This window comes from Podarcis tiliguerta (genome assembly GCF_965153285.1).
Source record: "Podarcis tiliguerta genome assembly, chromosome: 5".
Taxonomy (NCBI): domain Eukaryota; kingdom Metazoa; phylum Chordata; class Lepidosauria; order Squamata; family Lacertidae; genus Podarcis; species Podarcis tiliguerta.
This window is the reverse complement of record NC_139538.1, coordinates 24,362,958-24,377,304: the sequence shown is the minus strand read 5'-3', so window position 1 is coordinate 24,377,304 and position 14,347 is coordinate 24,362,958. Positions and strand designations below refer to the sequence as shown.

Genomic DNA, 14,347 nt, shown 5'->3' with positions numbered 1-14,347 from the left:
TAGTAATCTTGAGTTTGTAGAAAGCAATCCTAGTATACTTCAATCTGCCTCTTTGAAAAGAAGCATATGGAAAAAATTCCGTTTCACAAATCTTTCTGCTGCTAATGAGAAAAAACAATGCAATGCACCTCTTTAGAGGAATAGTTCAGCTACATAAAAGGGCATTGGGCTTAAAACTTCAAACACTAAATAGTAGGATATGCTTGCTACCACAGAGTTCAGAAATGACATTATTTCCAGCAGGCATACAGCTGACAAAGTCAGAATTTATGGGTTAAGTGTCCAGAACCAATATATCCAATAACTTATAGGTGGGAGTGGTTCTTCTTATTATTAAAAATTATATTCTGTCCTTCACCCAAGGATCACAAGGTAGTTTACAATATAAAAACACAAAAATACTTAATAACAAACAAACAAAAAATACCGCCCCACACACACAGAGTGTGTTTAAAACAGGGGTAGGCAACCTAAGGCCCATGGGCCAGATGCAGCCCAATCGCCTTCTCAATCCAGCCCATGGATGGTCTGGGAATCAGCGTGTTTTTACATGAGTAGAAGGTGTGCTTTTATTTAAAATGCATCTCTGGGTGTAGGAATTTGTTCATCCCCCCCCCCAAAAAAAATATATATCGTCCGGCCCACCACATGGTCTGAGGGATGGTGGACTGGCCCACAGCTGAAAAAAGTTGCTGACCCCTGGTTTAAAAGGTCATAGATTGTCTGATCAGACAAATGCCTGGGAGAAGAGGAATGTTTTTGCCTGGTGCCTAAAGATATGTAGTGAAGGTGCCAGGCAAGCCTCCCTATGGAGAACATTCCACAAACGGAGAGCCATTGCAGAAAAGGCCCGTTTTTGTGTTGCCACCCTCCAGACCTCTCATGAAGGAGGCACACGAAGAAGGGCCTCGGGTGATGATCGCAAGGTACAGGTTGGTTCATATGGAGAGAGGCAGTCCTTGAAGTATTGCAGTCCTGAGCTTCTAAGTAGTGTGGACAGTTTGTCTCTCCCTGTGTAAATTAAATGTTAAAACCTACTATCAGTCTTATGTAATTGTTCCTACATTTAAAGGTAAAGGTAAAGGGACCCCTGACCATTAGGTCCAGTCATGGCCAACTCTGGGGTTGCGGCACTCATCTCGCTTTACTGGCCGAGGGAGCTGGCGTACAGCTTCCATGTCATGTGGCCAGCATGACTAAGCTGCTTCTGGTGAACCAGAGCAGCGCACGGAAACGCCGTTTACCTTCCCACCAGAGCGGTACCTATTTATCTACTTGCACTTTGATGTGCTTTCGAACTGCTAGGTTGGCAGGAGCAGGAACTGAGCAACGGGAGCTCACCCCGTCGCAGGGATTCGAACCGCCGGCCTTCTGATCGGCAAGTCCTAGGCTCTGTGGTTTAACCCACAGTGCCACCTGCGTCCTACATTTAGTTATTGTTAAATGCATATTGAGAATGTATTGCCTTATCTGGAATTCCTGCTGCCTTAAACTGAAATGGATCTGAGCAGTTGTCATTTGATGTGGAGTGGAGAACCTTTGGCCCTCCAGAAATCATTAGATTACAACTCTCATCATCCCTGACCATTGTCTAATAATAATAATAATAATAGAAGCTGTCTGCCAGTATATTATTGATCCAAATAGTAACAACTGTTGTAACGATTATGGATGCCTAAAAAGCCATGAACTTCATTTTCCCCAGGCTACACCTAAAACCCAGACATTTCTGTCCTAGCTCTGTCTCAGGCATACAAATTCTGCTTGGGTCTGCCAAGTTTTGCTGTGGCTTTGGCTCTAGTTCTGAACACAGTCATTAATTGGGTCACTGGAGCAACTGCATTAAGTATTTGGGACCTGTTTACCTGAGGGACTGCTTGGTCCCATTTGTGCCTATCTGACAGCTTTGATCTGTGGAACATGTGCTTTTTAGAAATGTCATATAATGCTCATTCTACATTTGCAAAGAGTTGAGCTTTCAGCATGGTAACACCTATGTTTTGGAACTCTCTGCTTAGTGACGTTATGTAGACGTCTCCAGGTGTTTTTGATGCCTGCTGGAAACTCTTTTCTTTCAGCAGATCTCTGATTTAGTTTTGTATGTTTGTTTTTAAAAGTGTGTTTCTGACTTTTATCTGCTTTATTGATTTTCTTACATACACCTCTTAAGATAGTGTTTCAATAATAATAATAATAATAATAATAATAATAATAATAATAATGTTATTATTTATACCTCGCCCATCTGGCTGAGTTTCCCCAGCCACTCTGGGTGGCTCCCAATCAAGTGTTAAAAACTGTACAGCTTTACATATTAAAAACTTCCCTGAACAGGGCTGCCTGCCTATAAATTTTGTTTATAGATTTTTCTAACTAATTAAAAGTTGGTGTCTGTAGCTCGTGTACAGCAATATGTCATGCATGGGGCTGCCTCTGAAGACGGCTCGGAAACATCAGCTGTTGCAAAATGCAGTGGCCAGATTGCTCACCAGAATAAGACGGTTTGAGCATATAGCACCAATCCTGGCACAACTGCCCTGGCTGCCAATTAGTTTCTAGACTCAATTCAAAGTGCTGGTGTTGACCTATAAAGCCTTACAGAGCTCAGGGCCTCAATATCTTAAGGATCACCTTGCCTCGTATGAACCAACCTAGACCCTGCACTTGTCATCTGAGGCCCATCTCTATGTCCCCCATCCTAGAGAGGTTCAGAGGGTGACAACAAAGGAACTGGCCTTATCTGTGGTGGCTCCCAGATTGTGGAATGCTCTCCCCAGAGAGGCTCACCTGGTGCCATTACAACATGTCTTTATGCACCAGGCAAAAACATTCTCTTTACCCAGGCTATTAAATAATCAGTGGCCTGTGGGGCAGGGGGAGGACTGTTGTTATGACTATTTTATTATTAGACTATCTGTCAGTATGTTTTTTATTACATTTTTATCAGTGATGTTCTGTAATGTGTTTATCAGAAGATCCCAGGACGGTGTACAATATTATAAAGGGTGGTATATAAATTGACTGAATGAATACATAAATAAAACCCCTCACTTAAGGGCAATACACCACTTTGACAATACAGTGGTGCCTCGGGTTACAAACACTTTGGGTTATAGACTCTGCTAACCCGGAAGTAGTACATCGGACTTTGCTCCAGGATGAGAACAGAAATCGTGCACCGGTGGCAGCGGGATACCCCATTAGCTAAAGTGTTACCTCAGGTTAAGAACTGTTTTGGGTTAAGAATGGACCTCCTGAATGAATTAAGTTCGTAACCAGAGGTACCACCGTATCATAGTTGCTGCCTTGCTTCTCTCCAGAATTGGCTAGGCTGAGTTGCACAACACACAAGGCCCTGTGACATCTATCTATTGCTTTCCACACTGCAAAATAATCTGAAGGCGTACTGTTATGACACACACAACCCCTTCTCAGGTCACTGAAGCAATTGCCTTGGGTAAAATGCCAGCAGTTTGGAGGCAAGAATACAAACTCATGAGTCACTGGTGCTTGCACACATCTTGATTAGACAAGGGGACAACTAGCACTTAGAGTTGTTGTTATTGGGTTGCTCAATTATGCATTGTCATGGGCCCTGTTAAACTCTTATCATGTCTCTCTTTCAGGTGGGGACCAGGGTTTATTAAACACTTTCTTCAGCAGTTGGGCAACTACAGACATCAGCAAGCACCTGCCATTTATTTATAACTTAAGCAGTATTTCGATCTACTCCTATCTCCCGGCATTTAAAGCGTAAGTGGACAAAATGTATAAAATCAACTTACGTATGTGGTTTCTCCTGTTCATATTATGTGAAGGCTGTTTCCAAAGTGCAGACCAGTCTGGTCTGTGCTTGTTCTTGCAAGGTGCCACCAAGCAAGAGCAAATATAGTTGAAACAAGAGATTATGACCTGTTGATATGAAAGTGTTCATACCTCATTTAGGACAGGAAGTTATTTGTAAGTCTGACTTTGCTATAGTAGACTTCAATCTGTTCTAAATTAAATACCTAAGCTATGTTGATTACAGCTGGGGGTGGATTGTATGAGGTCTTTTCCACTTCTTTATCTTGCGACAGCCATCTGGGAAACAGTGCTTACAACAAATATAATGTCTTAACTTCAAAGGCAGGACTGGGGAACCATTGGCCACAGCCAGCCTAGCCCAGTGGCCAGGAAGAATGGGAGTTGTAATATGGCTTCACCTAGCTTCCTGATCTTTGTTCTGAGCACTTGTCCTGATGTTACTTCATATCATGGAGGTCCTGCAGTGTGGCTACTTTACATCCATGACATGGAATGCTGAAACCCCATGCCCATGTGAGAGGTGCCCATGGCCCTGCTCCTTCCAAAGCTGCTAATACCCATCCTAAAACTGCATCCCGTGTGACCCTGGGATGGTCACCCCACCCCTAGTATAGGAGCTCTCCTACCGTCGCAGTACAGAAAGGACTGGTAATGCAAGACATGAGCCGCTTTTGAATACTTCCCAATTGTCTAAAACCTCCACAAATGTAGTCCACATTTGCTTGAGACCGAGTGCCAACAGGGCTGTTGGAGAGGCCTGCTTTCAACCCCACCCCACCCCAGCCACTGCTGGGAGAGAAATAGACTAGAACAACAAATTGCTTTGTTCAGTTTCCACCTCTGAACGTGCAGGCAAGTGGGCATTGCAGTGTCCCTACAGAAATGCAATAAGGGTACTCTGTAAAAACCTTTGGAAAAGGAATGAGAATGCCTTCTTAAGAAGGTAATATTAAGACAGTCTAGGACTTCAGGAAATACAGTGGTACCTCTGGTTGCGGACAGGATCCATTCCAGAGCTCCAGTTGGATCCCAAGGTTTCCACAACCAGCAGAACCGTTTCTGTGCATGTGGCGAAACCTGGAAAAATACTTCTGGGTTTGCTGTGCTCACATCCTGAAGTATATACAACCAGAGGTGTGCGCATCCAGAGGTACCACTGTATTGTGAGCTGTTGGACACTGAGGCACAGTGTTTCCTTTGAGTAGACACGATGCACAATACAGTCACATTCTACATTTGAAACTTAAGTGCCAGCCTCTATGGGTCTATTCAGAAGTAAGCCCTGTTAGTTCAGTTGAATTACTCCCAGGTAAATGAGTATAGGATCGTAGCCTTAAGTCCCTTTGACGAGAGCCTCAGACCATATGGTCGTAGTCAAAAACATATACAGCATAGTGTATCTATTTCCCAAGCTTGATGTAGCCTAAATTATTTCTTTATGATGCCAGCCATAAAGAGTCCAGATTTAAATTCTCCCTGGAAATTGTAAGGTTTAAGTAAATATCTTAACCCATGCCACTCATATATCCAGAAGTTAATGAGCGATTTGTATGAGCAAGTCTCCAGGCAACATCAAGTAACTAGAGTTCTGTGGAGCAGCTAACGTAAGCAGTGTGTTCGGTGGCTCAGGTTCAAAATGTCTTGTGATCGCAGCATCATATGAAGCACTGTCAAGTTAAAATTAGAAGACTTATTCTTGGAAGTCCATGCAAACTGGAATGAATACATAGTACTGAGTGGATGGTAGAGAGAATATCTGGCTCAGTGTATGGTATTGTGGTGTTGTGTCTTTAAGCTGTTGACTTACTTGAATCATGTGATAGCTGGTTCCTATGATTTACCTCCTTTCTGTTTTGAGATCAGGCTTGTTGTCTCTGCTTTTGGTGGACCCAAGGCCGTTCCTCTGCCCGTTCAAGTGACAGCTTGAAAGCCTGAGTCTCTGGGAAACTTGTGGCTTTCAGGGAGAATGAATCTGAATGTCCCCACCCAGGGGATTCAAGCTGTGCCAAGCAGTTACAGCTCACGGAATGAATGACATTTTAAACCCTGTTATGATCACATCTAATCTGCTGGCTTTTTAGAATGGAAAAGGGGATTTATCAAAAACAGGTGCAAACCTCAGCCTCTTAAATAAAATCCTTCAAGCAGTGATGTCAGGGTTCCAAATAGGTTCAGGTAGCTAACTTAGCATTTTGCTCAGGCGAAAAGGCAGTTGGCAGTGGACAAATGGGATCCAGTTACTATACGGCAGGCCTAGAATGCATGTTAACTCGGCAAATGAGTTGCCCATTAGAATCCTACTAAGTTGACCTGATGTATACCTAACAGCTCATTCAGTCTTCCCACATACCCCAGTAGGCTGCCTTTCTAGTTTGGCCTCTGCCCCTCCATTGCTCTGAGCTTGACTTTGGCTAGTCAGTGTACATAGAACACACACACACACACACACACACGAGAGAGAGAGAGAGATTGTCCAAATCATTCTATAACTCTGCTGGAAGTCAACAAGGGAGGGGATAATAATTTTATCCAGAATCTACGACCAGCTGCAGGCCTAACTCCCTACAGTAAAATTATTGAAGTAAATAAGGCTTCCATACAAGAACTCGTATCTCCTAGGCTAGTGAACTATGAAAACTGTAGAAATAAACCAGATGCAAACTGTCATGTGAAATGACCAAAGCAACTTAGAGATGAGAAGTCAAAATTGAAAAGGTCTTTTTTAAATAACATTTCTTTTCTTCTTTTTCGGTACTTTAACCTGGAAAAGGTGCCCTATATAGTACTGTACGGGGTTTGCAGAGGACCTCTTTTCCCTTCCATCTAGCCTAAACCTTTCCTCATTATGCTTTAGAGCAAAAGCACTCAGGAACAAGCCTCTCAGCTTGTATTGTTGCTACATTGCTGGGGGAAAGAGTGTTAACCTTGGGATATGCATTCTTCTTCCCATGCTTGCCTCCCGTGATACTATAAGCAGTCATGGGCTCAAGCAGGCAAATTCCTTCCATTCTCTCCCCCCCCCCCCTTTTTTTTTTAATGTTAAACCAAAAGCTTCAACATTCAGTGGCTTAACTGCTCTTGACCCTAGACTTGACCTCCAGACTTGCTCTGCCTGACTTCAGGTCCACTGAACATCTTGTTTCTTTTCCAAAGGGCAGGCATCGGGATAGGTATTTTTGTATTTTTCTGTTGCTAACTGCCGTGAGATCTTCAGACACAAATTTATATGGATAAATAAATACATTTGCTCACAAAAAATAGTGTTTTTCTTACCGCCATATCCTCAATATTCTGTAGATCTCACCTATAAAACCTGTATTTTTGAATACCTAGGAAGTCATCTGATTTTATGTAGAAATCATCACCTCTTTTCTGGGTGGCCTTGTTTTGTTTCCAAGCAGGCTATTTACCCCCCCCCCCCCCCCCAGGTTTGCTAGTAGAAAGGAAAAGTTGGGGACCTACGTCAGATCATTGCAATATGCCCCTGTTCTCTGGTCCAAAAGGACCCATGTGTTGATCACGTGTCAATGAGACACACCTAAAATTTCAGCCTGTAATGGGTGTTGCCTCTTTGGCCTGCAATAAAATAACAGTAACAACATTTTGGAGGTCCCAGGTCACAAGGTGGTTAGATTAGTCTCAACTAGAGCCAGGGCCTTTTCAGTACTGGCCCTGACTTGGTGGAACACTCTGTCACAAGAGACAAGGTCCCTGCGGGACTTGACATCTTTCCGCAGGGCCTGCAAGACAGAGCGGTTCCACCTGGCCTTTGGTTTGGACTCGGTCTGACCCTTATGTTTCCCTCCCCTTATGGTTTTGATCTATGGGCTACTTTTAAAATGAGGCTGCATTTTAAATTGCATTTTAACCTGTATTTTAAATTGGGGTTTTTTTCCTATTATGTTTTTACTGTAATTTTACTGGTGTTAACCGCCCTAAGCCTGGCTCTGGCCGGGGAGGGCAGGGTATTAATAAAATTTATTATTATTATTATTATTAGTAGTAGTAGTAGTAGTATTGACAATATTTAGAACTCATAGTGGATTGACAGGGAGAGAGAAGACAAATCCATTTTCCCCCCTCCCCAATCTTCTGTGAAGGCTTTGTCCTGTTGAGGACTTAGGTTTGGGACTGGCCACCAGGATTTTGTATTACAGGCACGGGGGTTGTGTTCTGGGTCATTGCGCACTGCGGTGGTTACACGTAAGCCCGTTTCACCCAACTTCTGGAGTCAAAAGTGGCACACGAATCTGCAGTCCCCCAGAAAATGGTTGTTCCTGTTGGTTTCTGTTTTCCTTCACTGTGCAGCGAAAGGGCTTGTCACGAGACAGGTGTTTACATTCCACAGTCTGTACTGTACTGTTGGAGTTTCTCACGGGAAAGGGAGACTGGATGTGACGTACACTGGTTTCCTGTTTTTCACTGTGTTGTTTTTCTCTCCAAGCTGTCGATGAGAGAGGATGCTTTTCTGCTCCGGCAGAGGCAAGATGTCTTTCTGTAATATAACTGCTTTGAACTGTAAATAAAGCAACCAAGAGTATGCAGCACGTACTCCTCATCCTTCCGCTGGGCACGGAACTCTGCTTTAACCAACACGTGGTTATGGGCTCCAGAAGTCGAATCGGAGTGCCGGCAAAGGATCGGAATGCAGAGGGACAGATCGGATTGGAATCTGCTCTGCGCATAAACATGATTGATGAGGTATGTTGCTACTGCTCCGGGCAGCCTGCCAGCTTCTAGTTAATGGCTTTATGGCTGGACTTTGAACTTTTAAAGCCGTTTTGCCGGGAATAGGAAAATGGCTCCCAGGCTCAAGTTACTATGCTGGGGAAATCGAAAGTAACTTTTCAGTGCGCTTTTGGAATAAAGCAGGTGCAGCAGTGACGCAGCAAGATTTAAAGCAGCATATATGACGCTGAAGGCTAATGCCAGAGTCATGATGGCCCTTCAGGATGCTTGTGGGATTCCTAAGCTCAACAAGAAAAATTATGCCGACTGGGTTTTGTATGCAGAGGCAATTCTGCGGAAAGAGGGTTTGTTTGAGGTCATTACAGAAACCCCCCCAGCTCCAGTTACAGATGCATGGAAAGTTAAGGATTCCAAAGCACGGGGAACACTTACATTGATAGTATCCCCAGAAGAGCTCTGTCTATTGCGTGATAAGACCTCAGCCAGAGAAATTTGGGATTCTTTGAGAGAGGCTCACTTAAGGACAGAAGCTGGATCTACTATGTTTTACTTTAACAAGCTGCATAATATGGCTCTTGCTGAAGGTGGAGATGTGCGTTTACATCTGATGGAGATGCAAAATCTGAGACATGAGCTGCAACAGAGAGGACTCAACTTTCCAGAGGCTGTGTATTCTTTCATGATACTACAATCTTTGGGTTCAGGTTGGGAGTCTGTTGCAACCCAGATTGCTGTGCAGCCAACAGCTCAGCTAACAGTGGACTTTGTTACTGCCGTGGTGTTAAATGAAGCAGATCGCCGGGGTGCTAGCTGCATGGGCAAGGGGGAGTCTTCACAGACGTCATCCCATAGTGCAGTGGAACCACCAGATGGCGCCAAAGCTTTGAAGGCAGTGAAATGCTACTCGTGTGGACGTCTAGGCCATATGAAGAGGGAATGCAGATATCCCAGGGCCAAGACAGAGCAGCGCAGCGAAAGCTCATCGCGTGGAAAAGGCCGAGGCAAAGGCAAAGGTCCGGTGTCTAGGACAACGCAGCACAAGGCTATGGTTTCACGCTTCACTCCAAAGGTTGCAGAGGTCCAGAAGACGTCTAGATCTTTCTTCGTTGTTGATTCGGCGGCGACCCACCACATGTGCAACGATAAGAGACTTTTTGTGTCTTTTACACCGCAGGAAGGTGCGATTCACCAGGCGGATGACCACACTATTCCCAGTAAAGGCTACGGAACTGTTGTTCTTCACAGTTTGGACTTATCGATACAGAATGTCCTTTACGTGCCAGACGCCAAACATAATCTGCTCAGCGTTGGACAACTGAATGAGCGGAACATTGACGTTTCCTTCAAGAACAAGAAGTGCATCATCACAAAGAAAAATGACTATGAATTGCATGCTGAATATGTTGATCGTTTGTTTGTTTTGTATTATGATGATGTTGTGCAGGATGACACTTGTTGCATTGCAGGTTCTAACAAAAGTTTGCATGCAGGATGTATTCATGATTTTCATCGAAAATTTGGTCATTTGCATTTTGAGGCAGTATCTAAAATGCCTGCCTTGGTTGAAGGTATGACTATTAGACCCTGCAGGTACCACATGAAGTGCAAAGCATGCGCAGCAAACAAGGTGAAAATGGCTGCGAAAGGTAAGGTGTCTAGTAGGCAAGCTACGGAACCATACCAGATTATTCATGCTGATTTGGTTGGACCACTAGCGCCCTCTTTGGGTGGAAATAGGTACTTCATGGTTCTCATTGACGCATTTTCTAGATATATTTTTGTGTACAATCTCAAGCAGAAATCAGAGGCTTTTCCTAGGTTCAAGGAATTCTGTGCTTGGTTGGAAAATGTGCATGGTAAGAAGATAAAGACTCTTTTCAGTGATCGCGGGGGAGAATTCACTTCTCAGCAGTTTGAAGCTTTTCTGACTGAGAAAGGAATTCAACACGATTTGTCTAGTCCTCGCTCGCCATGGCAGAATGGACTTGCGGAACGGGCAAATCAGACATTGCTTCAAGGGTTAAAAACCTTGCTGCATGATGCCAATCTTCCAGAGAGTTATTGGGCCGAATCTCTCTCGTGTTTTGTTTACAGTTACAATCGCAGGTTATCTTCAGCGATTGGTTGTACCCCCTATGAGAAGATGTTTGGCAAGAAGCCATACATCAAACACATGAAAATTTTTGGTTCTGACATGTGGGTTCATTCACCACAAAATTCAAAGTTAGACAAGCGTGGATTGCATGGTATCTTTCTAGGTTATCAGAAAGGGTCTTACAGAATAATGATGACTGACTCTAAGACAATTAAGCTCACGAGAAGTGTTGAATACAATGCAAAGTGGGGGGAGAATGTGGGAATTTTCCAATGTTATCCTGATGACAGTGATGAGACTGAGGATAGTCAGAAGCAACCACAACAACCCACACCCACTGATGAAGGTTCTGAGTCTGAATCTGAAACTGAATCGGGTGATTCAGAGGATTTCAAGAGTGCGAAAGCCTCTATGCGACCCTCTGAAAGCTCTGATCAAGAATTGGAAGAACCATTGTTCACAATAGGTCGCTTTTCTCCTAAGAAGGAAGAGGAGAGTGTTGAAGACTTAAGGCTAATTCGTAGGTCACAGAGAGCCACAAAAGGCAAACCTCCAAAGAGATTTGCTGATGAATTTGCTACGATAGCAGTAACAGCTGTTAAAAGCTCCAAGAAGGTATTTGAACCTTCAAGTTTCCAAGAAATCCAGGGTTTGGATTCAAAGGAAGCTGAACCATGGTTAAATGCCATGAAGGCTGAGCTTGATTCCTTGGAAAGGAACAAAACATGGGAGCTAGTTCCAGTAGTTCCAGGAATGAAACTGCTTGGAAGCAAATGGGTCTTCAAAGCGAAGACTGATCAAAATGGCAAGATAGTCAGACACAAAGCCAGATTGGTAGCCAGAGGTTTTGCACAAGTACCAGGTGAAGACTATCACGAGACCTACTCACCCACAGTGAGGTATGAAAGCATTAGGCTTATGCTCAAGCTAGCTGCAGAGGAAAATCTACACATTAGTCACCATGATATTAATACAGCTTTTCTGTACGGATCTCTGGATGAATCACTTTATATGCTTCCACCTGATGGCGTACAGGTAAAACAGGGATTTGTTTGTGCTCTGAAGAAATCCCTTTATGGTCTCAAACAAAGTGCACGGTGTTGGCACACAAAACTCACTGAAGTATTGTTTTCTCTAGGTTTTCAGCAAGGGAAAGCTGATCCATGTGTATTTGTCAAAGAGGAGGGGCAAAAGAAACTGTACTGTTTGTTTTATGTTGATGATTTATTATTCTTTTGGAAAGATGTCGCAATGTACAATAACGCCCTAGCTCAACTGAAAGAGCACTTTGACATGAAAGATCTTGGTGAGGTAAACAACTACCTATCTCTGGAAATAGAAAGAGATCAAGATGGTAACATTCTAGTACACCAGTCACGGAAAATTGCTGATGTGTTAAGCAAACTAAACCTGATGGATGCTAACCCTGTAGACACACCGATGACAACAGGTTATCAGGTAGATGACACTGGAGAAGCATTTTCTGACTCTACACTGTACAGAAGTGTGCTAGGCAAGCTAAACTTCATTGCCAGATGTTCAAGACCAGACATTGCTGTTAGCTGTAATTTGCTAAGCAGACAAGTCAACAATCCTAGTGTCAAGGATTGGAAAGCTCTGAAACGCATAGCGCGGTATTTGAAAGGCACTATGCATTACAGACTGAGATTTAACAATCAGAAGTCTGGTGGTCTTGAGATATTTGCAGATGCAAGTTTTGGAAGTGACACTGAAGACAGGAAAAGTACGTCTGGAGTTTGCTACATGTACAATCAGGGTCTGTTTGATTGGTCATGCAAGAAGCAAACAACAGTTAGCTTAAGTACTTGTGAAGCTGAACTGAATGCACTGTCTTATTCACTTAAGGATTGTGAATGGTTGATACAATTGTGCAAAGATATGAAAATTCCTGTCAAATGTCCAATCCAGGTTTACCAGGACAACAAAGCATGTTTGGCTTTGCTGAAGTCTGAAGGTTGTAAGCAAAGCACGAAGCACTTGCAATTAAAATTGCAGCATGCTAGGGAATGTATTCAGAAGGGACTCGTAACGGTGTCCTATATGCCAGGTAATAAAATTCCTGCTGATGTATTATCCAAGATTGTATCAAGGGATCAACACTGTACCTATGTGCAGAAGTTGGGTTTGTACTGATATTGTACGAACACGCTGCCCAGTGATGTTCACAGAAAGGGGGAGGATGTTGGTTTCTGTTTTCCTTCACTGTGCAGCGAAAGGGCTTGTCACGAGACAGGTGTTTACATTCCACAGTCTGTACTGTACTGTTGGAGTTTCTCACGGGAAAGGGAGACTGGATGTGACGTACACTGGTTTCCTGTTTTTCACTGTGTTGTTTTTCTCTCCAAGCTGTCGATGAGAGAGGATGCTTTTCTGCTCCGGCAGAGGCAAGATGTCTTTCTGTAATATAACTGCTTTGAACTGTAAATAAAGCAACCAAGAGTATGCAGCACGTACTCCTCATCCTTCCGCTGGGCACGGAACTCTGCTTTAACCAACAGTTCCCTCTATATTGAAACCGGGAGGTTTTGAGAGAGAGGAGAAATATGTTCTTCCTTCCTTCCCTCTGAAACTTTTCCATTTAGTACAAAGAGGGAGGTTTCCTAGCTTGGTGGCACACATTTGTCGCCCAATGTCTCCCAAGATACTTGCTGTAAAATTGCTTGAGCAAGCCAGTTGTCCTTTCAGCTGACACCTTCAGCAGGGCAGAATTCTAAAATGCTTTAAACTTGCCAATAAATGCCAATAACTATCACGTACCCTCATATTGGAGGTTAGAGATGTGGCTAAACCTAGTTTGGATTTTTGACCCCCAAATCTACTTGTCAAGACTCTCTACCAGACCAAATTGGTTGCATGCATGAGCTTTGTGCTATATTGGCTAGCATGCAGTTGCAGTGCTTGAACTTCTGTCTCAATGGACATGCTACTGTCCATTTAGCACAGTAACTGCTGTGCTAAAATGCTACATTCCTCCATTGTTTTTGATGGGCAGCTCTCACTTCTAACTTGGGGGAGGGGGGGAATAGTCTATAGGGACTAGACGTTTTCCACGTCCTTACAATGGGGCATACTAGAATTCTCTCTAGACTAAACTGAATGAAAGTTGTGTATAAGTTCTGGAAGCTCACAGATCCTTGTTGGTCCCCTTACACTTTAGTCTCTTTCAACTTCTTCTACATAACTAGGCAGCCACAGACTTGCAAAAAACAACCACCCACCCCATGTTATCTCAGGTTGTTTCAGTTTTGCTTGTGAATAGATAAACTATTAAGCGCTCATATATTTGTATATATGGTAAAGATGGAGTTCTATTGTGTAATGCTGTGGAAGCACAGGAACTGTGCAAAACTCAGCATAAAATCCAGCATTTTAGGGATTTAAGGCTCTGGTTATTTAAAAAATGTTCTAGTCCTAAGGCTGCAAATCAGTATTGCCATGCTATACGGTGTGAACACTAGCAAAATGTTTAGATGCTAGAATGGGGCCGATTGAAGGCTTGGTTGTCAGAAGGAGCCCTAATGACTTGCATAGCTCTTTGCTATTCACGTGACAAATTGAAGCAGAATGAATTATGCAGACTAGGTGCTGCTTAATACATAGCATAGAACAGTGTTTCTATTGGCACTGAATTGTGCCAAATCTCACCTGCTTCAAATGGTGATATGCAGCCTCTTGCTTCATGTGGGGTTTCCTGCTGAGCAATTGCCCTAATACCTGTATGAAATCCCTTTAGTG

At 43.4% G+C, this 14,347-nt stretch overlaps 1 protein-coding gene and 1 long non-coding RNA gene across 9 annotated transcripts in view; one reads left to right on the top strand and one right to left on the bottom strand.

The window, feature by feature from the left end:
- The window catches only part of LOC310678760, a 204,263-nt gene that overhangs the window by 142,969 nt on the left and 46,947 nt on the right, over nt 1-14,347 (bottom strand). The gene's annotated exons all lie outside the window — the stretch shown is intronic.
- Nucleotides 1-14,347, top strand: part of GYG1 (glycogenin 1) — a 38,255-nt gene that overhangs the window by 20,759 nt on the left and 3,149 nt on the right. For all 8 annotated transcript variants that reach the window (XM_083442899.1, XM_083442898.1, XM_083442897.1 and 5 more), the window contains one exon: nt 3,627-3,753. In XM_083442899.1, the coding sequence (XP_083299025.1) occupies nt 3,627-3,753 (127 nt within the window). The remainder of the gene's footprint in view (nt 1-3,626; nt 3,754-14,347) is intronic.